At 46.6% G+C, this 20,815-nt stretch overlaps 1 protein-coding gene across 1 annotated transcript in view; it reads left to right on the top strand.

Annotated features, from left to right (window-relative positions):
• Positions 1-20,815, top strand: part of PPWD1 (peptidylprolyl isomerase domain and WD repeat containing 1) — a 101,284-nt gene that overhangs the window by 53,167 nt on the left and 27,302 nt on the right. The window contains exons 7-8 of the mRNA XM_029576222.1: positions 4,427-4,616; positions 18,923-19,104. Of these exons, the coding sequence (XP_029432082.1) occupies positions 4,427-4,616; positions 18,923-19,104 (372 nt within the window). The remainder of the gene's footprint in view (positions 1-4,426; positions 4,617-18,922; positions 19,105-20,815) is intronic.

Here is a 20,815-nt window from a genome sequence, read left to right as displayed (position 1 = left end):
TACACCCCAACAAAATACGGGGCGATATTCCATCTATTTTATCGCTCCCAAGAAAGAAGGAACATTCCGACTCATCTTGGATCTCAAGAACGTCAGCTGTCATCTGCAGATACTACACTTCTGCATGGAGATTCTTCGCTCCGTAATAAAGGCAGTACAACCAGGAAAGTTCCTAACCTCCCTGGACCTCTCCAAAGCCTACCTTCACATTCCAGTCCATCAAGATCACCAACCTTTTCTACGCTTTGCGATACTGGGTCACCATTACCAGTTCTGAGTGCTACCCTTCGGCCTAGCAACCGCCCCCAGAACATTAACCAAAATTATGGTGGTCGTGGCGGCAACACTGAGGAAGGAAGGGATTTTGGTATACCCTTACCTGGACAACTGGCTGATCAGGGCAAAGTCTTTGGAAGAGAGCCAGCAGGCGACCAGCAGAGTCAGGAACCTACTGCAGGAACTCAGTTGGGTCGTGAACACGGTCAAGAGCAGTCTGCAGCCCTCTGTCTCTAGAGTACCTGGGGACCTGTTTCGACACCAAACAGAACAAAGTCCCCCCCCCCCCCCCCCCCATCCGAGGAGAAGGAAGCTGATGGAACAATTAGGACGATTGATGACCAATGCACACCCCAAGGTATGAGACTATCTTCAAGTCCTCGGCCCCATGGCATCAACCCTGGAGGTCGATCCGTGGGCAAGGGCCCCTATGCGACCACTCCGGTGCTCCTTACTATCACGCTGGAACCCACTGTCCCAGGACTACTCAGTTTGCCTCCAGCTACCAGCAGAGGTATGTTCTCAGCTTCACTGGTGGCTACAGGAAGACTACCTAATCAGAGGAGTAAGCCTGTCCCCACCAAACTGGATCATGCTCACCATGGATGCGAGCCTGTGAGGGTGGAGAACCCACTGTCAGGAACTGACGGCCCAGGAATGAGCAAGGAAGAGGCGGGATGGAACGTAAACAGCCTGGAAGCTCGAGCAGTCAGGCTAGTGTGCCTGCGATTCAGCCACAGACTCCGAGGCAAAGCAATTCGAGTAATGTCTGACAACACTACAACAATTGCCTACCTAAACCGCCAGGGAGGAACCAGGAGCCAGCAGGTGTCTCTGGAGATAGTACCTCTCATGGCATGGGCGGAGATAAACCTACAAGGGATCTCGGCCTCCCGCATCACAGGAAAAGACAATGTCTCAGCAGACTTCCTCAGCAGAGAGAGCCTGGACCTGGGGGAATGGTCGCTGTCGACCACAGCCTTCCAAATGATAGTAAATCACTGGGGCCTCCCAGCCATGGACCTACTGGCCACCTCCCTCAGTGCCCAAGTCCCCGGGTTCTTCAGCCGCAGACGAGAGCCACACTCCCAAGGGATCAACACTCTCGTCCAGACCTGGCCAGAGGAAGACTTACTGTAAGCCTTCCCCCCATGGCCACTACTGAGCAAGATCATCCACAAGATAGAACATCACAGGGCACTAGTTTTACTAGTGGCCCCAGATTGGCCAAGTCGCCCATGGTACGCAGACATGCAAAGACTCCTTGCGGGGAGCCCTCTGTGCCTATCTCCACACAGGGACCTTCTCCAGCAGGGCCCGATTCTTCATGAAGATCCAGCTCAAATCTCTTACAGTCTGGCCCTTGAGAGGTCTCGCCTGAAGAAGCGCGGTTATTCGAAGGCCATGATTGACACCCTGCTCCGCACGCGCAAGTTCTCAACATCTCTGGCATACATACGGATCTGGAGAATATTCGAAGCCTGGTGCGAGGAATGCGGGACACTCCCGTGGACACCCAAGATCCCCATGATTCTGGAGTTCCTACAGGACGGTATGAAGAAGGGGTTGTCGCTCAACTCCCTCAAGGTCCAAGTGGCAGCTCTCTCCTGCTTCAGAGCCGAAGTGAACGGAATCAGTCTATCAGCTCAACCAGATTTGACCCGTTTCCTAAAAGGGGTTAAGTAACTTCGGCCACCCCTAAAGTGGCCAGTTCCCTTATGGAACCTCAATCTTGTATTAAACTTCCTAGCAGGGGCTTCCTTCAGACCAATGCGCGGTCTGTCACTATGCCTCTTAACATTGAAGATGGTATTCCTGGTGGCAATATGTTCAGCTTGTCGCATCTCCGAACTACAGGCACTATCCTGTCGGGAACCATTCCTTAGGTTCACTCTTGAAACCATACAGCTGCATACCGTCCCCCTCCTACCGAAAGTGATTTCCGAGTTTCATTTGAACCAAGCTATCACCCTACCATCCCTGGATGAACATAAGGACTCGGAAGACTCATGCCACCTTCGCCATCTAAATGTCAGCAGGCTCATGGTGCGATACCTGGAAAGATCAGAACCGGTGCGCAAAACGAATCGCTTGTTCGTCCTTCACAGCGGGAAGAAGCAAGGAGAAGCGGCCTCGCGGGCGACTATAGCCCGCTGGATCAAGGAAGAATTCAAGGCAGCCTACATAGAGGCAGGAAAGCCCTTACCACTGCAGGTTAAGGCTCATTCGACTAGGGCCCAGGCAGTTTCTTGGGAAGAAACCGCTGTCCCCTGCCGAGATCTGTCGGGCGGCGACGTGGTCCTCCCTAAACACCTTCTCCAGGTTCTACCGCCTGGATGTTCAGGCCCGAGAAGATGCATCCTTTGCAAGGGCAGTACTAAGTGGGCCATGGGTAGCCTCCTGCCCTGTCCGGGAGTAACTTTTGTACATCCCACTGGTTCTGAGTCCATCTGGCTACACGATAGGAAATGGAGAAATTACTTACCTGATAATTTCATTTTCCTTAGTGTAGACAGATGGACTCAGCATCCCGCCCACAGCTGCCGCAGAGAAGGAGGACCTCAGAAAATGAACCCCGAGACTAAGCAAATACGGGTAAGCCGTTGCCTACCCCTAGTTCAAGACACCCACAGTTTGACCAGTGTCGGCGTTAATTGATTGAGTGCACTGGCGGTCTCCAGTTTTTGGAATCAGTTGAATCAGTTCAATCAAGTTTAATTTTTTTATCAAGTTATCTAAGCAAAGATATATCCACAATGGCTTTTTGAAGAGAATACTGAAGAGCTGAGGTTACTGCATGGGTATATCTAGAGTGACGTCAGCTTTGAAATCTGACTCTGTCTCCCATCTGCTAGCAGAAGAGCACATAACCTATTGGTCCTGAGTCCATCTGTCTACACTAAGGAAAACGAAATTATCAGGTAAGTAATTTCTCCATTTTTGCATTAAAGAACATGGAATATGGGGCTCAGGAAGTGCTTTTTACTGCATTGATGTCTTTGGTAATGATATAGTCCTTGCTTAACATTGTGAGCCAATAGTCTGACCTCCACTTTGGAAACAGCATGCCCGTGCTCTTATGCTATTTTCCTCTGCAGAAACTGTGTGTGTAGTGTGTGAATAAAATGGGAAGCCAAGTATCTTTTATTACTTGGATGGCAGTTGCATGTTATTCCTAGGTTTAATTTTCACTAGAGTGACTTTTATTAACAGAGCTCCCTAAAGAACTATTTTTTTATGTCAAAATAGGGACTTTATCAGATGGAGACGAAAACACCAGAGAGAGTTTATTCATATCAACTATCATGTTTTGCTAGCCACGTCTGTGGCAAAGCTGTGAGCTGCTGGCTACCCTAGTTCAAGTATTCTTCCTGAACTTATGTTTTAGATATCATGTGAGCTCTCTAGCCTTTAAAGACCAGGTTGATTCTTGCATGCACTAAGGGCTTCAGCTGCAAAAGGGGCTTCCCCTCCAATCTCCAGCCAGCAAGGAGGACTGGCTCATATAGCACTGCCATCAGGGAAGAGCAGAGAAAAATACAGTTCTATTCTTCGTTCCAGTTATGATGATCAGCTGAAATGACCAGTGCTTCTGCAGTGCATGCATGCAGTGCATAGCTGTTTTTAAAAGCCTTCCCACCCGACCCTTAACCTGCCCGAACGCAACACACCTCATCCCATACTCAGTCTTCTCACCCCCCTGAATCCCTCACTCCACTACCTCCCACCCCACCTTCCCCCCTCCCTTCCCTCACCCCCCCTCCCTCCTTTATTCCTAAATTACTTTACCAACAAGTCCCTAATCCTAAATATATTTTATCAACAACACATTCATGTACATATGTTATTCCTATAACCTTTTGTTATATCCTATAACCTTTTGCTCCATGTACTACTGTTATAATATGTTATAATTGTTTTTTGGTTACCATGTTATAATGTAAAATAGGGCGGACTACGCCCTATTCTCTTGGTTATCTGGAAACCGATGTGATATCTCGATTGAATGTCGGTATATAAAAGAAATAAATAAAATAAAAATAAAATAAATAGAGTTCTTTTATTCCTGAGTGGTTTGGAAGTAAGGGGGATTTTATTGGGACACTGAGAGTGTAAGAGTAATAATTCTATTTTGTTTTTCGTCCTGTAGATGTATTCGTATCCTGGGCAAACAAGAAAATATTAGGGTGATGCAGTTAGCTCTGTTCCAAGGCGTTGCCAAGAAGCACCATTCTGCAACTACAGTAGAGATGAAGGCTTCTGATAACCCCATTTTACTAGGTGTCCAGCCAGATCCAACAATCATCTGCACAGCTTTTAAGAAGAACAGGTTTTATATGGTACGCAGCATATCTGTCAGTTCAGTGGATTTTCTACTGATAATTCTGACTTGGTTCTATTATAACACTTCAATTATTTTCATTTCTTCTTTTTACCTCTGATTTCCTCTTGACAGCCTTTACTAGATTTTGGGCTGTTTGTTTCCTTTTTTGTTTCTCTACCTTATTAATAAATTTGAATGCCTACAGTGCTCTCTCTTGCTATAGAAAGAAGGTTCAGAAGTTGAGAAACTTCCTTAGTTTTTCTTTTTGAAAATATTTGTAATTCAAAGAAACATTATCTGCATGCCACATTGTAATTGTGTTGCCAAAATTCATGCATTAGGCAATAAACAAGAAAGAATGACAAGCTGAAAAGAGAAGTAACAATGACCATTATTGAGGCTCTGTTTGCTATAGGCATGGTCTCTGCTATAATACTGCTCTAGTGGCAGGATGCAGCACATTTTACTGCTAAAGCTACTGTTTCTGTTTCCCAAGGACCTCCCAGACCTCTAGGTTCTTCATTCTTCACCCAGATTGCGATAGCAGCCTATCGTGACCCAGGCCCGGCGCATCTGGGATTGCTAAAAACCTATGTTGGAAGCATATTTTTCTAGTGTGGCTCCTTACTGCGATCCAGGTGAAGAATGAAGAACCTTGAAGTACCTGGAGGTCTGGGATTGGGGGGCCCTGGAGCCTATAATTATTTTTAAATTTTGCCGGGAGGAGGCAATCCCAGGACTGGGTATGATGATTATATTTTACTGTAAGATGGAAGGGGGTTGGGGGGGGGGGGGCACTACAGGCTCTGCCCAGCAGGTCTGAGCACTTTGATTTCAAGTGGGAGGGAAGAGTGGGGAAGGGCCAGGACCAGTAGGCCTGTAAACTTCCCCCCCCCCCCCCGATGCACAATTTAACCGGCTCTGTTCTTGGCGATCATTCAGCCAACTTGTAAAGATTCATCTTTATCAGAAAATGTTCCATAAGACGCACCTGACCATAAGATACACCTAGGATTCAGAGGGGGAAAATTAAAAAAAAAAAAAAAAAATTTGTGCTAAACCGGCTCTGCGTCTGGGCGTCTTATGGAGCAAATTAGGGGAGTGTATAGCTTTTTTTTTTTCCTCCCCATTTTGTTTTTGGGTCTAGGGAGGGCCATTTAGGTCCACTCCCCAGATCAGAAAACTTTTCTTTCTCTGGGAACCCCTCCCCCCCCCCAAAAAAAACCCCATCCCAACCCTTTAAATTAATTAACAACCCCCCCCCCCCTGCCCCCCCCCCCCCCCCGCAAGACCTGCCAAAAGTCCCTGGTGGTCCAGCGGGGGTCCGGGAGCGATCTCCTCGGCTTCGGCCGTCGGCTGCCAGTAAACAAAATGGCGCCGACGGCCCTTTGCCCTCTCCATGTCACTGAGACCGACCAATAGCAGCGGTCAGTCCCAGTGACATAGTGAGGGCAAAGGGCCGTCGGCGCCATTTTTATTACTGGCAGCCGACGGCCCTTTGCCCTTACTATGTCACAGGGACTACCGCTGCCATTGGTCAGTCCCAGTGACATAGTGAGGGCAAAGGGCCGTCGGTGCCATTTTGATTACTGGCAGCCGACGGCCCAAGCCCAGGAGATCGCTCCCGGACCGCTCCTGGACCCCCGCTGGACCACCAGGGACGTTTGGCAGGTCTTGGGGGAGTCAGGAGGATGGGGGGGGGTTGTTAGATTTTTAGGTTTTTTTTAATATTCGCTCCATAAGACGCACATACATTTTCCCCCCACTTTTGGGGGAAAAAAAGTGCGTCTTATGGAGCGAAAAATACGGTAATTATAGACCTATTCCAAATTATGCTCAGTGGGTAAAATTATAGAGGGATAGTGGATATTGCTTCAACTGGAAGATTTTCTAGATGACTATTTTAGACAAAGAACAGTTTGGTTTCAGAAAACTTCGTGGAACTGAATCTTTTTGCTAATTTCACTGTTTGAAGACGTGCCTAAACGCCTTGATGAGCATCGTACTGGAATATTGATACAGTTGGATATAGCTTCAGCCTTTGACACTGTATCTCAGACTTTTTTAAATTGATTGACTACAATCAATTGGAATTGGAGGTGACGTATTAAGATGGTTTTCATCCTTTTTGACTGGGTTCATAAGGTTAGATTTGGAGATGATGAGTCCAAATGGTTTTCAGTCACATCTGGTGTTTCGCATGGGTCGACCCTTTCGGCGGCCCTTTATAATGTATTTTTACAACCTCTTGGACTTCTTATGAAATCCCTGGGCTTAGTATATATAGATTGCATGCAGATGATGTACAATTTTTTTTATTCCTAATCCGCAGCCAGGAGAATTTCCAGAAGATTGTTTTACTAGTTGTTATGGGAAGATCAAAGATTGGTTTGTTTGCAATCAGTTGTTATTAAATGAAAATGAAAATAATAATATGGATTGGGCAAGTAGATCCCCCAACTCCATCCATGACCTCTGCCGGGTCTCAGACCTTTTGTTTGTTAGAAGAGGCTCATAATCTAGGAGTGTTAATTGATGGGCAACTCCCCCTTAAGAACCACGTGAGAAATGTTTCAAAAGCAGTATTCTATAAATTGCACTTGGTGATAACCTTTGCAACATTTTCTATTCCTCATGGATTCTAGATTAATTGTGCAAGCCTTGGTTTTGAATTTGGGTGGATTATTGCAATTCATTATTTATAGGGCTGCCAAAATATTTGTTGAAGGTTCTGAGGTCAGAAAAATTTGTGGTTTGCAGTGGGGGGATGATGTTATGATACATATGAAAAATTTGCAGTGGCTTTGAATTGCTCAGAGGTCACAATTTAAAATGTTTTCATTGCTACATAAAACCATTATGATGAGGCTAGCTGTTTATCAGAGAGGATATCTATTTATGTACCTAATTGCAATTTGCGATCAGTATCACAAAACTTGCTTACTATACCTCCCCACTATGAATTTAGTTTACAAAATACCCGAACAAAAGCTGTTTCAATTATTGGGCCAACTCAGTGGAACAAGCTACTTATTGAACTGCGGCAGGAATCTGATTATAAGACTTTTCAAAATAATTAAAACTTTCTTATTTTTATAGGCTTATGCAGAAATGTAAATACTTTGTATGTTTGCAAAGTTAATTTATTGTGTTCAGTCCTTTATTTTTACATTACTTGTATGTTTTAATGTATTTTAATATGTATGTGTTTAAGTCTAAAATTATCCAAATAACTATTGCTAGACACTTTTTAACTGGAAATATTCAAAATCTTGCCTGTTAGGTTTAAAGTTAGCCAGCTAAAGATTAGCTGGGTAACTTATTGTTGTGCTTAATCAGGGCAATAGCTTCAAACTAAGGTGAAAGCCGATCAGGTCAGAGCTGTGGCAGCTTCCTTAGCCCATCTTTGCTCTGCATCCATAGAAGATCTTTGCAAGGCTGCCACCTGGTCTCTTATGCATGCCTTTTGCTACCCATTATTGCCTAGATCAGCATTTCCCAACTAATGCGCCGTGACACAATAGAGTGCCATGGCTGGAGTGCAGGTGTGCAGCGGTTGCAATCTCATTTCCTGTTTCCCTCCTGGCCTGCAGAATATCCTCCTGTCAGCAGGGGGCATCAGAGAGTAGCACTTCTCGGCCGCTGCTCCTACTTCCCCTCTGCTGGCTCTCCTGTGCAACAGAAACTGCACAGGGCTCTGTACGCTTGTGAGACCTGCTGGCCCTGTGCACTTCAGATTGCAGAGGAAGAAGCAGGAGAAAGACTTAGTAAGCCTGCTCCCAGAATTTTGCTGTTCAGGGATTAGGTGTGGAGTGGGGAAAGGAATGTACCACAGAGTGTGGGGGAAAGGGAAGGGAAGGTGATGATGCCAGTAGATCAGGGACAGGGAAGTTGATGGTGCTAGGGGTTGGGGGAGAAGGGTGGAGGGAGTGGGAAGATATTTCAAGGGGGTGGAAGGAGAGGGAAGGTGATGATGATGCCAAGGAGTGAGGTTGAGGAAAGGTGATGCCAGGGTGTTGGGGAATTGGAAGATTGATGATGATGTCAATGGGGGAGATGAGTAGAGATAGAAGGAAGATGATGATGTCAGGGGATGAGGGAGAGGGAAGATGATGCCAGGAAGTGAGGAAGAGGGCAAGTGATGCACTGTGAAAGGGAAAGGGAACATAAGGTGATTTAGCCTGGGGAGTGGAGGGAAAGGGAAGAGAAAGGGATGATGCCAGGGAATGGGGAGAGAAGAAAATTGATGATGCTAGGGGGTGAGGGAGAGAAGGTTGGAGCAAGAGGGAAGGAGATGATGCCAAGGGACGGAGGGAGAGGGGTGGAAGAAGAGGGAAGGTGGTGGTGATGATGCCAAGGGGTGAGGAAGAAGATGATGTCAGGGGGAGAGGGAAAGTAATGATGGGGGGGCGAAGGGAGAGGGGAAAGTGATGATGCAAGGAAGCGGTGAAACATGATGATGATGCCTGGAGATGGAGGGAGAGGGAAAGTGATGATGATGCCAAGGGATGAGAGAGAGGGATGGAGGCAGAGGGAAGGAGATGATGCTAGGAATTGAGGAGAGAGGGAAGATGATGGGAGGTGAAGGGAGAGGGAAGGTGATGATGATGATGATGCCAGGGGGTGGGGAGAGGGGTAGAAGGAAAGGGAAGCTGGTGGTGGCAGTGGTGATGATGATGATGTCGGGGGTGAGGAAGTGGAGAGAGAAGGTGATGATGCCAGAGGGTGCAAGAGATTGGTGGAAGGAGAGGAAAGGTGATGATGCAAGGATGGGGGAAGAAGTGGTAGGAGAGGGAAGATGACACCGGGAGGGGGGGTGGAGAGTTAGAAGGAAAGGGAAGGTGGTGATGATGCCAGGGGTGAGGAGATGGAGAGAGAAGGTGATGTTGATGCCAGGGAGTGAGGGAGAGGGAAGGAAATGTTAGTACGATGGAGGGGGAAGAGAAGGTGGGAGAGGGAAGATGGTGATGATGATGAAGGGAAGAAGATGATGCCAGGGGAGAGGCATAATTATGGTGCTGGGAGAAGAGGGAATGGAGAAGGTGATGATGCCAAGGGGGAGAGGGAAGAGAAAAGAAAGTGATGATGGGGAAGTGGGTGGTGTGCCACAATGAAGTGACCCCTGTGCCAGGTCTGACACTAAACAAAGATGGGAATTGTGGCCTAGATAATGCTTCATGTTAAGACAATTTTGGCCAAGCATTTCTCAAAAGCATATTTAATTCCTTCCACTCTCCCTACAATCTCTAACTACTGATATAAAAACATAGCAAATATTTTCACTTATGTGCTGATTACTGTCCTGGTTGTCCGCAGAGAAAGCAAAGTTGCTTATCTGTAGCATGTGTTCTCTATAGATAGCAGGACATATCAACCACACAAGCCCATCCTCCTCCTCCTCCTGTAGAGCTCAAGGTTTGCTTGCTGTAAAGACTGAGGAGTCTTGCATCACAGTGGCTGTGTGGGCTACTTGTTTTTTTCTGAAGTCTGAGTACACCTTTCTGTCTTGGCCCAGTTGGATGACATCATCCATTTGAGCGAGTGATTTGACCTGCTGTCTTCAGAGAGTACCTGCTACAGATAAACAGTTTATCTTTATTGAATTACCTAAAACTATTTTCCTGCAATTTGTGTGAATCCTTGGGAGCAGAAATGTTAGCAAGAAAGTCACAAATCATTGTACTCTCACTGGTTCAGATTTGTCTGTATTCTCTGTGATATTAGAAATTAAATCATCTTTCCACGTGAGATGATTTTGAAAATTTTGCAAAACTGGCTGTTCCCAGGGGTTTAGAGTTTCAAAATTATGACTTACTCTTTTCGCCCTAGGAACAGTCTAAACAACCTTGGTACACAAAGCTGAGGATTGTTCCTCAATGAGCTGATGGGCACCATTTAATGATGTCCTCCCTGATAGACTCATCCTGAGTCTTTCTGCAGTTTTACAGGGTAGTATCTCTTTTTGTAAAGTAAAATGATTTGTAACCAGGTAGCTGAGTAGATATGGCTTGGCCTGTAAGGTACAGAAGAACTAACCCAAGCATTAAAAAGGTCTCATTTTTATAAAATGAATTTCTCTGGTGACCTGCTTTTTAATAGTGACGTGTAGTTGATAGAGGAAGATTGTGATATAGTCTGTGTACTTCTGTGTTTCAGGTGAGAAAGGAGCTGTCACCTATTTGACACAGAGGAAATGCAGGCATGGTTTTATGTTTGGGTTTTTTTTTTACTCTACCTACTAAGGCAGTGAATTAGGGACTGCTTTTTTTTTTTTTTTTTTTTACCCAAAATATTTGTTTTAATCACTTATGATTGGATGTATGTGTGGATCCTCCTTTGTTTATCTTTTGAGGATGCGGGTCCTTGCCATGCTGTTTTCACCTTTTTTATAATGTTGCAGGCTAATATTTTCACATAGATTTACAAGAAGCGTAACCAAGAAAAGCTACTTCCACTTTATGGCCTTCTTCCATGCTTTATTGCACTGCTTGTTTACTTTGTGCTTTCAGATAGTTGGTTAAACCACCATTAACAGGTGCACTATGAATCTGAAGTTCACTCAGCTGATGACTAAAACATTAATGGCGTTTGACTCTTCATGTGCCTTTTGTGTCTCTGAGCAGTGCTTGGTGTCCCTTCAAATCGCTGACCAATAATCAGGAATTACTTAGTTCTCTTTTCTAGGTAAAGCTAGGCAAGAGCATAGAATCTCTAAAAGAATGTCCTGCATGAGATTTTGGGAGGGTGTTTTATATAAAATTCTACTGTATTACATGTCCCATAGCTATGGACATCTCAGGTAGAGCTAATATTTAGACCAGATGAACCTTGTTACATCTGTTCTCACAGGACAATCAGGATGGTTGTCCTCACAAATGGGTGACATCGAGGATGGAGCCCACCACGGAAAACTTCTGTCAAAGTTTAAACAGAACTTTGACTGGCCCCTACTGGGCATGCCCAGCAAGGCACTGACCCTGCAGCCAGCAGGGGTCTCCCTTCAGTCTTCTTTTTTCCGCGCAGCAGTTGCCACGCGGTAAAAGGAGCTCTCTAACCACGTTCCTGACAGGAATTTGGAAGTTAATTTCCTAAGAAAATTTGCCCCTCAGGGGTCTCCCTTCGACAAATTTTTAGTCATCTTACGGAACCCGGTAAGTTTTTTGCCTTTTTCCATCGACTACCGTCGATTTTGGCCCTTGAGGCCTGTTGGCACTTACCGATCCCCAGCCTAAATTTTGGCTTCAGGCCATGGCAACGGGGTTCCGCCGTTGTCCGGATTGTACCCGGACTATGTCCATCACAGACCCCCACAGGGTTTGTGTAATGTGTTTGGGTAGTGAGCATGATGTCCTGACTTGCACCAAATGTGCCTTAATGACACCCAAGGGTCGCAAAGCCAGGGTGGAGAAGATGGGGCTCCTCTTCCATGCACCTACCCCAACGCCATCGATAGCATCGACGTCATCGGAACCGGCACCGTCGAAGTTGTACCATTATCGTCAACCCTCCGGTGACCGTCCGCCATCGATCGCTTCTCGGCCGTCGACTCCCGTCCCTTCCCCGGATGGGCGAGGGGATCGGAAGGAAAAGCACCGCCATCGACGGCACAAGTCTCGGCCTGTCGAGGATCCACAGCCATCGACCTCTGCTCAAGCCGAGCCACCGACAAAGAAGCCGCGAACAGACCGGACACCCTCCACGTCTCGTTCGCCGGCATCGAGGAAACCCTCACCTTCCCGGGGTGCGGGGGCCGTGATCCCACCGGTTACGGTGGTCCCTCCGGCCCTGCCTCAGCCTCCCTCTCCCGTCGAGCCGGGTATGGTTACCCCTGGTCTCCGGGCAGAACTGGACCGGCTGGTCCAGGAGGCCATCGAGAAAGCGATGAAGAAATTGCAACCTCCATCGGCACCGTCTCTGGCACCGGTTCCAGTGCCGCCACTGGCACCGGCTTCGCCACCGAGGAGGGAACCGACCACCGAGCCGTTGATACAAGCGCTAGCACCGCTACTGAGCCGCATGGAGGCGCTCCTGACGGCCCTTCCATCGGTGATTCCAGTACCATCGACAACACCACCGTCTCCGACTGGATTTTCATCGGCAGGAGAAACACCGTTCCGGATTCCCCCTTCCGGGGTGGTTCCATCGGTGCCTTCTGGTATATCTCCACCGATATATCCTTCGGTTCCATCCATTCCACGCCAGGCACCGATTCCATCGGCAGCACCGAAGCCATCGATGCCATTTCTGGTTCCACCTACGGCACCGATTCCACCTCGGTTTCCATCGATGCCTTCAGAGCCTCAGCCAGGTCCATCAGGACTACAAGCCCCGCTTGATCCCTACGATACCTGGGGTGATGATGATGATACATCTTCTGACACAGATTTGCCTTCACCACCATCTCCTACAGAGAGTAGAAAAAGATCTCCTCCTGAGGATCTATCTTTCATTAATTTTGTGAAAGAGATGTCAGAAGTTGTACCTTTTCAACTACAATCTGAAGCTGATGACAGACACCAGATGATGGAACTCCTTCAATTTCTGGATGCTCCAAAAATCATCTCTTCCATCCCTATACACCAGGTGTTTTTGGATCTGCTCAAGAAAAACTGGGAATCTCCTTCATCAGTGTCACCAGTTAACAAAAAAGCTGACTCCACCTACCTTGTCCAGTCAGCACCAGATTTCCAAAAACCTCAACTGGATCATCGCTCTGTTGTGGTTGAGTCCGCGCAGAAGAAGGCCAAGCGTCTTAAGCCACACTCTTCTACCCCACCTACCAGGGACAACAAGTTCCTCGATAGTGTTGGACGGAAAGTCTATCATGGAGCTATGTTGATTTCACGCATAGCTTCATATCAACTTTACATGACTCAGTACAACAGAGCCATCCTTAAGCAGATGCAAGACTATGCTGACACGTTGCCAGACCAATACCAACCGCAGCTTCAAGCCCTTCTTCACAAGGGATTTGAGGCAGGGAAGCACGAGATTAGGACTGCCTACGACATATTCGATGCTTCCACAAAAGTTTCAGCCACAGCCATCTCAGCCAGACGTTGGGCTTGGTTAAAATCATCCAACCTTCGCCCAGAAGTTCAAGATCGTCTTGCTGATTTACCCTGCTTAGGCGATAATTTGTTTGGAGAGCAAATTCAGCAGATTGTGGCGGAGTTAAAAGACCACCATGAGACGTTAAAACAACTCTCATCTGTCCCACCTGAGCTGACCTCCAAGCAACCACAAAAGAAAGACTCTAAGAAGTCATTCTTTCGACCACGCCGTTATTACCCTCCATCGGCGAGGCCTCGTCCAGCTCGATCCTCTACTAGGCCTCAACCGCGTCAGCCTAGGAAGCAAAGGCCTACTGTAGCCCCTCCTCCTGGGCCTGCGGCTGGCCTTTGACTCCCCTGTAGGGAACACATGCCAAACCCCTCTTCCGGACATCCCTGTAGGAGGTCGACTGTACCATTTTCTACAACCTTGGTTGCAGATCACCTCAGATCAGTGGGTGCTAACAATTATCGCACAGGGTTACCACCTCAACTTCATAACTCTTCCGGCAGACTCCCCGCCTCTTCAAGCGTGGAGTCTATCCACCCATTTGGCTCAATTACAACAGGAAGTATCCCTCCTTCTGCAATCAAATGCTATAGAACCCGTTCCTCCCTCTCAACGAGGCAAGGGATTCTATTCCAGATACTTCCTAATACCAAAGAAATCAGGGGGACTACGTCCCATTTTGGACCTTCGAGCCCTCAACAAATACCTTCAAAAAGAGAAGTTCAAAATGGTAACCCTAGGCGCGCTGCTCCCTCTGCTACAAAGAGGGGATTGGCTGTGCTCTCTCGACCTCAAGGACGCTTATACCCACATTGCGATCACACAATCCCATCGCAAATATCTGCGGTTTCTAGTAGGCCACGACCATTATCAATACCGTGTCCTCCCTTTCGGTCTAGCTTCTGCCCCACGAGTCTTTACCAAATGTCTCGTAGTGGTAGCAGCATTCCTAAGGAAGGAAGGTGTCCACGTCTACCCATACCTGGACGATTGGCTAATCAGGGCCTCCAGCCAACAGATAGCTCAATCCTCCCTAAAATTGACTATTCAAACACTCCTTTCCTTAGGGTTTCTCGTCAATTACGAGAAATCTTGCTTAGTCCCGTCTCAAACCTTATCCTTCATTGGGGCAGACTTGGACACCTTACAGGCAAAGGCTTACCTTCCTCTTCAGAGGGTCCACACCCTAATATCCCTGGCTCGCCAGCTCCAGTCTCAGAACACTGCCACGGCTCGCCAGTTCCTCATTCTCCTAGGGCACATGGCATCCTCGGTTCAAGTCACTCCCATGACCCGACTAGCCATGAGAGTAACACAATGGACTCTACGACACCAATGGATTCAAGCTTTTCAGCCTCTGTCCTCCATAGTCACAGTCACACAAGCGCTGCGCCTATCCTTAACCTGGTGGACGACTCAGGTCAACCTCCTTCAGGGCTTACCCTTTCTTCCACCGGATCCGCAAGTAATCCTAACCACCGACGCTTCTCACATCGGTTGGGGAGCCCATGTGGACGCCTTTCAAACCCAAGGGTTATGGTCCAAAGAGGAAGCCGAACACCAGATCAATTTCCTGGAACTTCGAGCAATCCGCTATGCGCTCCGCACTTTCAAAGATCATCTCTTTCATCAGATAATCTTAATCCAGACGGACAACCAAGTGGCCATGTGGTACATAAACAAGCAGGGAGGCACAGGCTCCTTCCTTCTGTGTCAGGAAGCTGCGCAGATCTGGGCGGAAGCCCTCTCCCACTCCATGTACCTCAGGGCCACTTACCTGCCGGGAGTAGACAATGTATTGGCAGACCAGCTGAGCCGTGTCTTCCAACCACACGAGTGGTCACTCGATCCTCTGGTAGCGACCTCTCTGTTTCACAAGTGGGGTTCTCCCCGCATAGACCTCTTTGCGTCCCCTCAGAACCACAAAGTGGACGATTACTGCTCTCTCATTCGGAGCCAGCATTCTCGGCCGAGGGATGCATTCTCCCTCCAGTGGACAACCGGTCTGCTCTATGCATTCCCTCCACTCCCTCTTGTGTCAAAGACTCTCGTGAAGCTACGCCAGGACGGAGGAACCATGATCCTGATAGCACCTTACTGGCCACGCCAAGTATGGTTTCCAATACTCCAGGATCTCTCCATCCGCAGGCACATTCCTCTGGGAAAGGACCCGCATCTGCTCACTCAAAACGACGGATGCCTCCTCCATCCCAACCTCCAAGCTTTGTCCCTGACGGCATGGATGTTGAAAGGTTAGTCCTTCAGCCTTTCAACCTTTCAGATTCCGTTTCTCGGGTCCTGATAGCTTCACGAAAGCCTTCCACAAGAAAGTCTTACTCATACAAATGGAAAAGGTACACATCATGGTGCACTTCTCAGTCCCTTGATCCCCTTTCCTGTCCAATCTCCAAATTCTTGGACTATTTATGGCATCTCTCTGAATCAGGTCTTAAAACCTCTTCTATCAGAATGCATGTCAGTGCGGTAGCCGCCTTCCATAAGGGTATTGGGGGTAATCCTATTTCAGTACAACCCCTAGTAACACGCTTTCTTAAGGGCTTGCTCCATCTAAAGCCACCCTTGCGTCCTCCGGCCCCATCCTGGGACCTTAACCTGGTTCTTGGTCGTCTTATGAAACCTCCTTTCGAACCTCTGCGCTCCTGTGACTTTAAATATCTCACTTGGAAAGTGTTATTCCTTTTGGCTATTACTTCAGCTCGCAGGGTTAGTGAATTACAGGCCCTAGTTACCTATCCGCCTTTCACTAAGCTCCTGCAGGACCGGGCGGTACTCCGCACTCACCCTAAATTTTTACCTAAGGTAGTTTCTGAGTTTCATATCAATCAATCCATCATACTACCTATCTTTTTTCCCAGGCCCCACTCCAACTCTGGAGAGCAGACCCTGCATACCCTAGACTGTAAACGAGCTCTAGCTTTTTACCTAGACCGTACAGTTTCCCATAGGAAGAGCACTCAATTATTCGTCTCTTTCCATCCTAATAAGTTGGGACAACCTGTGGGTAAGCAGGCTCTTTCTTCCTGGTTGGCGGACTGCATTTCTTTTTGCTATGAGCAAGCTGGCATTCCTTTTCAAGACCGTGTTAAAGCACACTCTGTGAGGGCCATGGCGACGTCAGTGGCACACCTTCGATCGGTGCCGCTTCCTGACATCTGCAAAGCTGCAACCTGGAGTTCTCTCCATACCTTTGCAGCCCATTATTGTTTGGACAAGGCTGGAAGACAGGACTCCATCTTCGGCCAGTCTGTCTTGCGTAACCTTTTTCCAACCTGATGTACCAACACCCTTCCACCTGCCCGGTAGGGTGCGGATGCCCTTTCCCAAATTTCTCCTCACTTATTGTGCCTGCTGCACACCGGTGGGTACATTTGGTGCAAGTCGGGACATCCTCAGCTCGGTACTCACCCATTTGTGAGGACAACCATCCTGCTTGTCCTGTGAGAAAGCAAATGTTGCTTACCTGATGTAACAGGTGTTCTCACAGGACAGCAGGATGTTAGTCCTCACGAAACCCGCCCGCCACCCCGCGGTGTTGGGTTTGTTTTGTTTTTACTTTCTAGGCACTGCCTGTAGCTTTGAAAATCAGACTGAAGGGAGACCCCTGCTGGCTGCAGGGTCAGTGCCTTGCTGGGCATGCCCAGTAGGGGCCAGTCAAAGTTCTGTTTAAACTTTGACAGAAGTTTTCCGTGGTGGGCTCCATCCTCGATGTCACCCATTTGTGAGGACTAACATCCTGCTGTCCTGTGAGAACACCTGTTACATCAGGTAAGCAACATTTGCTATCTTTGGCCTAAGAGAAGGGTCTGATTTTTCTTTCTTGAACTGGCAATTTTGAAGTTGACAGACTGCCTACTAGAAGGTTAGAGTTTCAGAGCTTCTGGCCTTAAATATTTCACACTGCTCCGGGAAATGTATAAAATCCAGGGACAGCCCTGGTCCTTGAGGGCCACAGACGGGTCTGGTTTTCTGGGTAACCAATCTATGCAAATTAGTCTGGTTCTCAGACCAAATGTATGCAAATATATCTGATAAATATTCTATTCATTGTGGATATCCTAATAACCAGGTCTGTTTGCAACACTGAAGGAATAGAGCACATCTGTAGATCATCCACTATGTGCACTTCCAGCATCAAATTAAAGCATTTTTCATCATGTATGCGCTACTAGGGATCTTAATTTCCATTGCTCTCTTACTAAACTGGTCTTCAGTATCTTCTCTAGAAAAGTCAAGTTTGCATGTTTAATTAGTTAAAGATCATCTAGCTGCAATACCAGCTTTCTGATAAAAGTCAGTTTTAGATTTCTCGCGCTCCTATGAGGGCTGTGTATCCAAACTAAGAACTGCTATGAGTACCAAATCAAGAACAACATGAGTCTTGGGCATCCATGATGAAAGTATTTAGCTAGCTTGTCATTAGTTAATAGGTTATCCTTTAAGTAGCAGGCCTCGTACTCTTTGTAAGGATTACATTGTGCTTTCTACTTTAGTGCGTTTTTCCAAGCTGAAATAAATGAAAGCAGATCACAATTTATTTCCAAGGTCTACCTGTTCTAAGTAATACATGAGACGTTAAGTGTGAAATCCAACATTAATAGCCATTGAAAGTGTGTTTAGTGTTCCTTTCTTTCAGAATTTCAAGAATTGGAAGGAAGATTTTATGGCCTTAGATCTTCCTTGTGAGAGCACTTATCTTTGAGAAAGAAAACTCCTATTTTTTTTCGTTAGGGGAACAGGGCTGAACTCATAACTCAGCTGCAATGCTCTGCTTTGTGGTTTGGAGTGATCTGGATTCAGGTTCCCTTTCCATCAGGGCTGATTTGGACCTGAGTACATGGAAGAGCACAGGCCTTGGGAAGGAGAAAAGATTGCTACCTCTACAGTGGTGATGCCTGCCAATCTATGAGCACTTTGGGTTGGCGAATGTCTTCACTGCTGCTCAAGCATTGCAGTTTAAAGGGGAGGTGGCAGCAGAGATTCTAGGGAGAAAATTAGAAAACTATTCCTCTCAACTCCCCACCACCACCTTTCCGCCCCCCAAACAAAAGAAATAGTTTGTCAGGAGAATGTTGACTTGGTGTTGTGTAGGCACGCAGTACTGGCTCATATTACAGTCTCCCATCAGTCAGCTTATGGTACCAGAAGTCTCCAGAGCCCATTTGTGTTCATCATAAACGTTCCTCTCAATCATTTAATTCCCCAAATCAGCAGAAAATAGATTTATCTCCTGTCTTTCAGTTTACCAAACGAGAACCAGAAGACACCAAAAGTGCAGATTCTGACAGAGACGTTTTTAATGAGAAGCCATCTAAAGAAGAGGTCATGGCAGCCACACAAGCTGAGGGTCCCAAACGTGTTTCTGATAGTTCTATCATCCACACAAGTATGGGAGATGTTCATGTAAAGCTCTTCCCTGTTGAGTATGTATTTTTGCTTCTAATGGAGTTAATTTTTTTTTCTATGGTTCTTACTTGTTCTTAATATATATATATTGCTTAGGCCATGTCTAGGGACCATCGTTTTCAGTTTTTTATTTTATTTTGCCTGGGAATTTCTATGTTAGAACAAAAATTAAATCAGTGGAAGTATGACTTTGCTACTGACTTTTCTCCGGTGTGTTTTATCAGTCATTATTACACTAACATCTTTTGTTATAGCATTGAAATTCCCAGGCAAAATAAAAACTGAAAATGAAGGTCCCTAGCTATGCTGTGTCCCTCCCTGCCTGTACCTTTTCTGGAGAATATGTAACCAGTGCTGCTCCCCTGCAGGGGTCTTTCCTGTCTACCTCGCCACTGCATTCTCCCGCCTAGGCAGGCTGCGATACCACTGACCAGTCCAGCACTGATGGCTAGCTCACCAATCAACTGTCCCATGCTGCTGTGTTTCACTGCCAGACTATATGCAGGCCGCACATGCGCTATAGCCAGCAGTGAGACAGACAGACATCACCCAAACTGCCTTGATCCTCCAGATGTAAGCTACAGCAACAAAGTATTCATGTCCTTTTATTTCCCTATTCCGTTAATTTCAGGTTGATGAATCCTGCTGACCTTTTTGCATGCTGCTGACTTAATTTTGGTGATCAAGTCTTAGGGCCAGATTTATGAAGGCTTTCCTCTCATTCTTTGTCTGTGGAGGAAAAGCTTAGTAAATCAGGCCCTTAGTCCTCTAAGATTTGTAAGATATCATCAGTGTCATGCAGGCATACAAGTAAGAGTAGCAGCAGTGAAAAGAAGATATCCAGGAGCTTGTTTTGAACCTTGAAATCGGGTCTTTGAAGGTCAGCTTCTTTACCAAACGAGTATTTATTTATTTATTTAAAAACTTTTCTATACCATCGCAACGGTTTACAAATAGGCACATATCTGAATTTTGGTGCATTAGCTGAATTGGATACATCGAGTGCATGTATATTTGAAACTTTGCTTAAGAATATCCCCTGAGAAAAGAACTACTGTTCAGTTTTTCTTGGGTAAAGGCTTTTTTGACATTTCATGAAGAAAAGTGGAAGTGAAACTGATCAGGTTTACACCATTGCAATTCTGACACGAGCACTGCATGGCATTAAAGATTGTTATTGAAAAAGTAATGTAATAAACTTCTTTTCATTGTATTATGCACAGATAGTGGGGTGTTTAGGAAAATGTATTAGAACTATACTTTAAATATGAGAATTGCAAAGTATTTGATTTTATTATTCACCTTGAAACATAGAAACAACGGCAGAGAGAGGCTGTATGGCCCATCCAGTCTGTCCAATTAATTTAGCATTATAATTTATCACTTTCTTAGAGATCCCTTGTATTTATCCCATGCTTTCTTGAATTCAGATACTGTTTTTGCCTCCACCACTTCCATTGGGAGGCTATTCCACACATCCACCACTCTCTCTGAAAAGAAATATTTCCTAAGATTACTCCTGAGTCTACCCTCTTTCAGCCTCATCTCATGACCCCCTCATTCTAGAGCCTCCTTTCCATTGAAAAAGGCTCACCTCCTGTGCATGGAAACCTTTGAGATCCCTGAGGCATACCACTTGTCACAACCCTTCCTTCCCGCCGGCACCTCCGACCGCTCCACTAGGCCTACACTCCCTGTGATGGGTGTGTGATCCATCGGGGTTGGGAG

The sequence above is a fragment of the Rhinatrema bivittatum genome, chromosome 1 (assembly GCF_901001135.1).
Source record: "Rhinatrema bivittatum chromosome 1, aRhiBiv1.1, whole genome shotgun sequence".
Taxonomy (NCBI): Eukaryota; Metazoa; Chordata; class Amphibia; order Gymnophiona; family Rhinatrematidae; genus Rhinatrema; species Rhinatrema bivittatum.
Note: the sequence above shows the minus strand (reverse complement) of the source record. Positions and strands in the feature narration are given on the sequence as shown.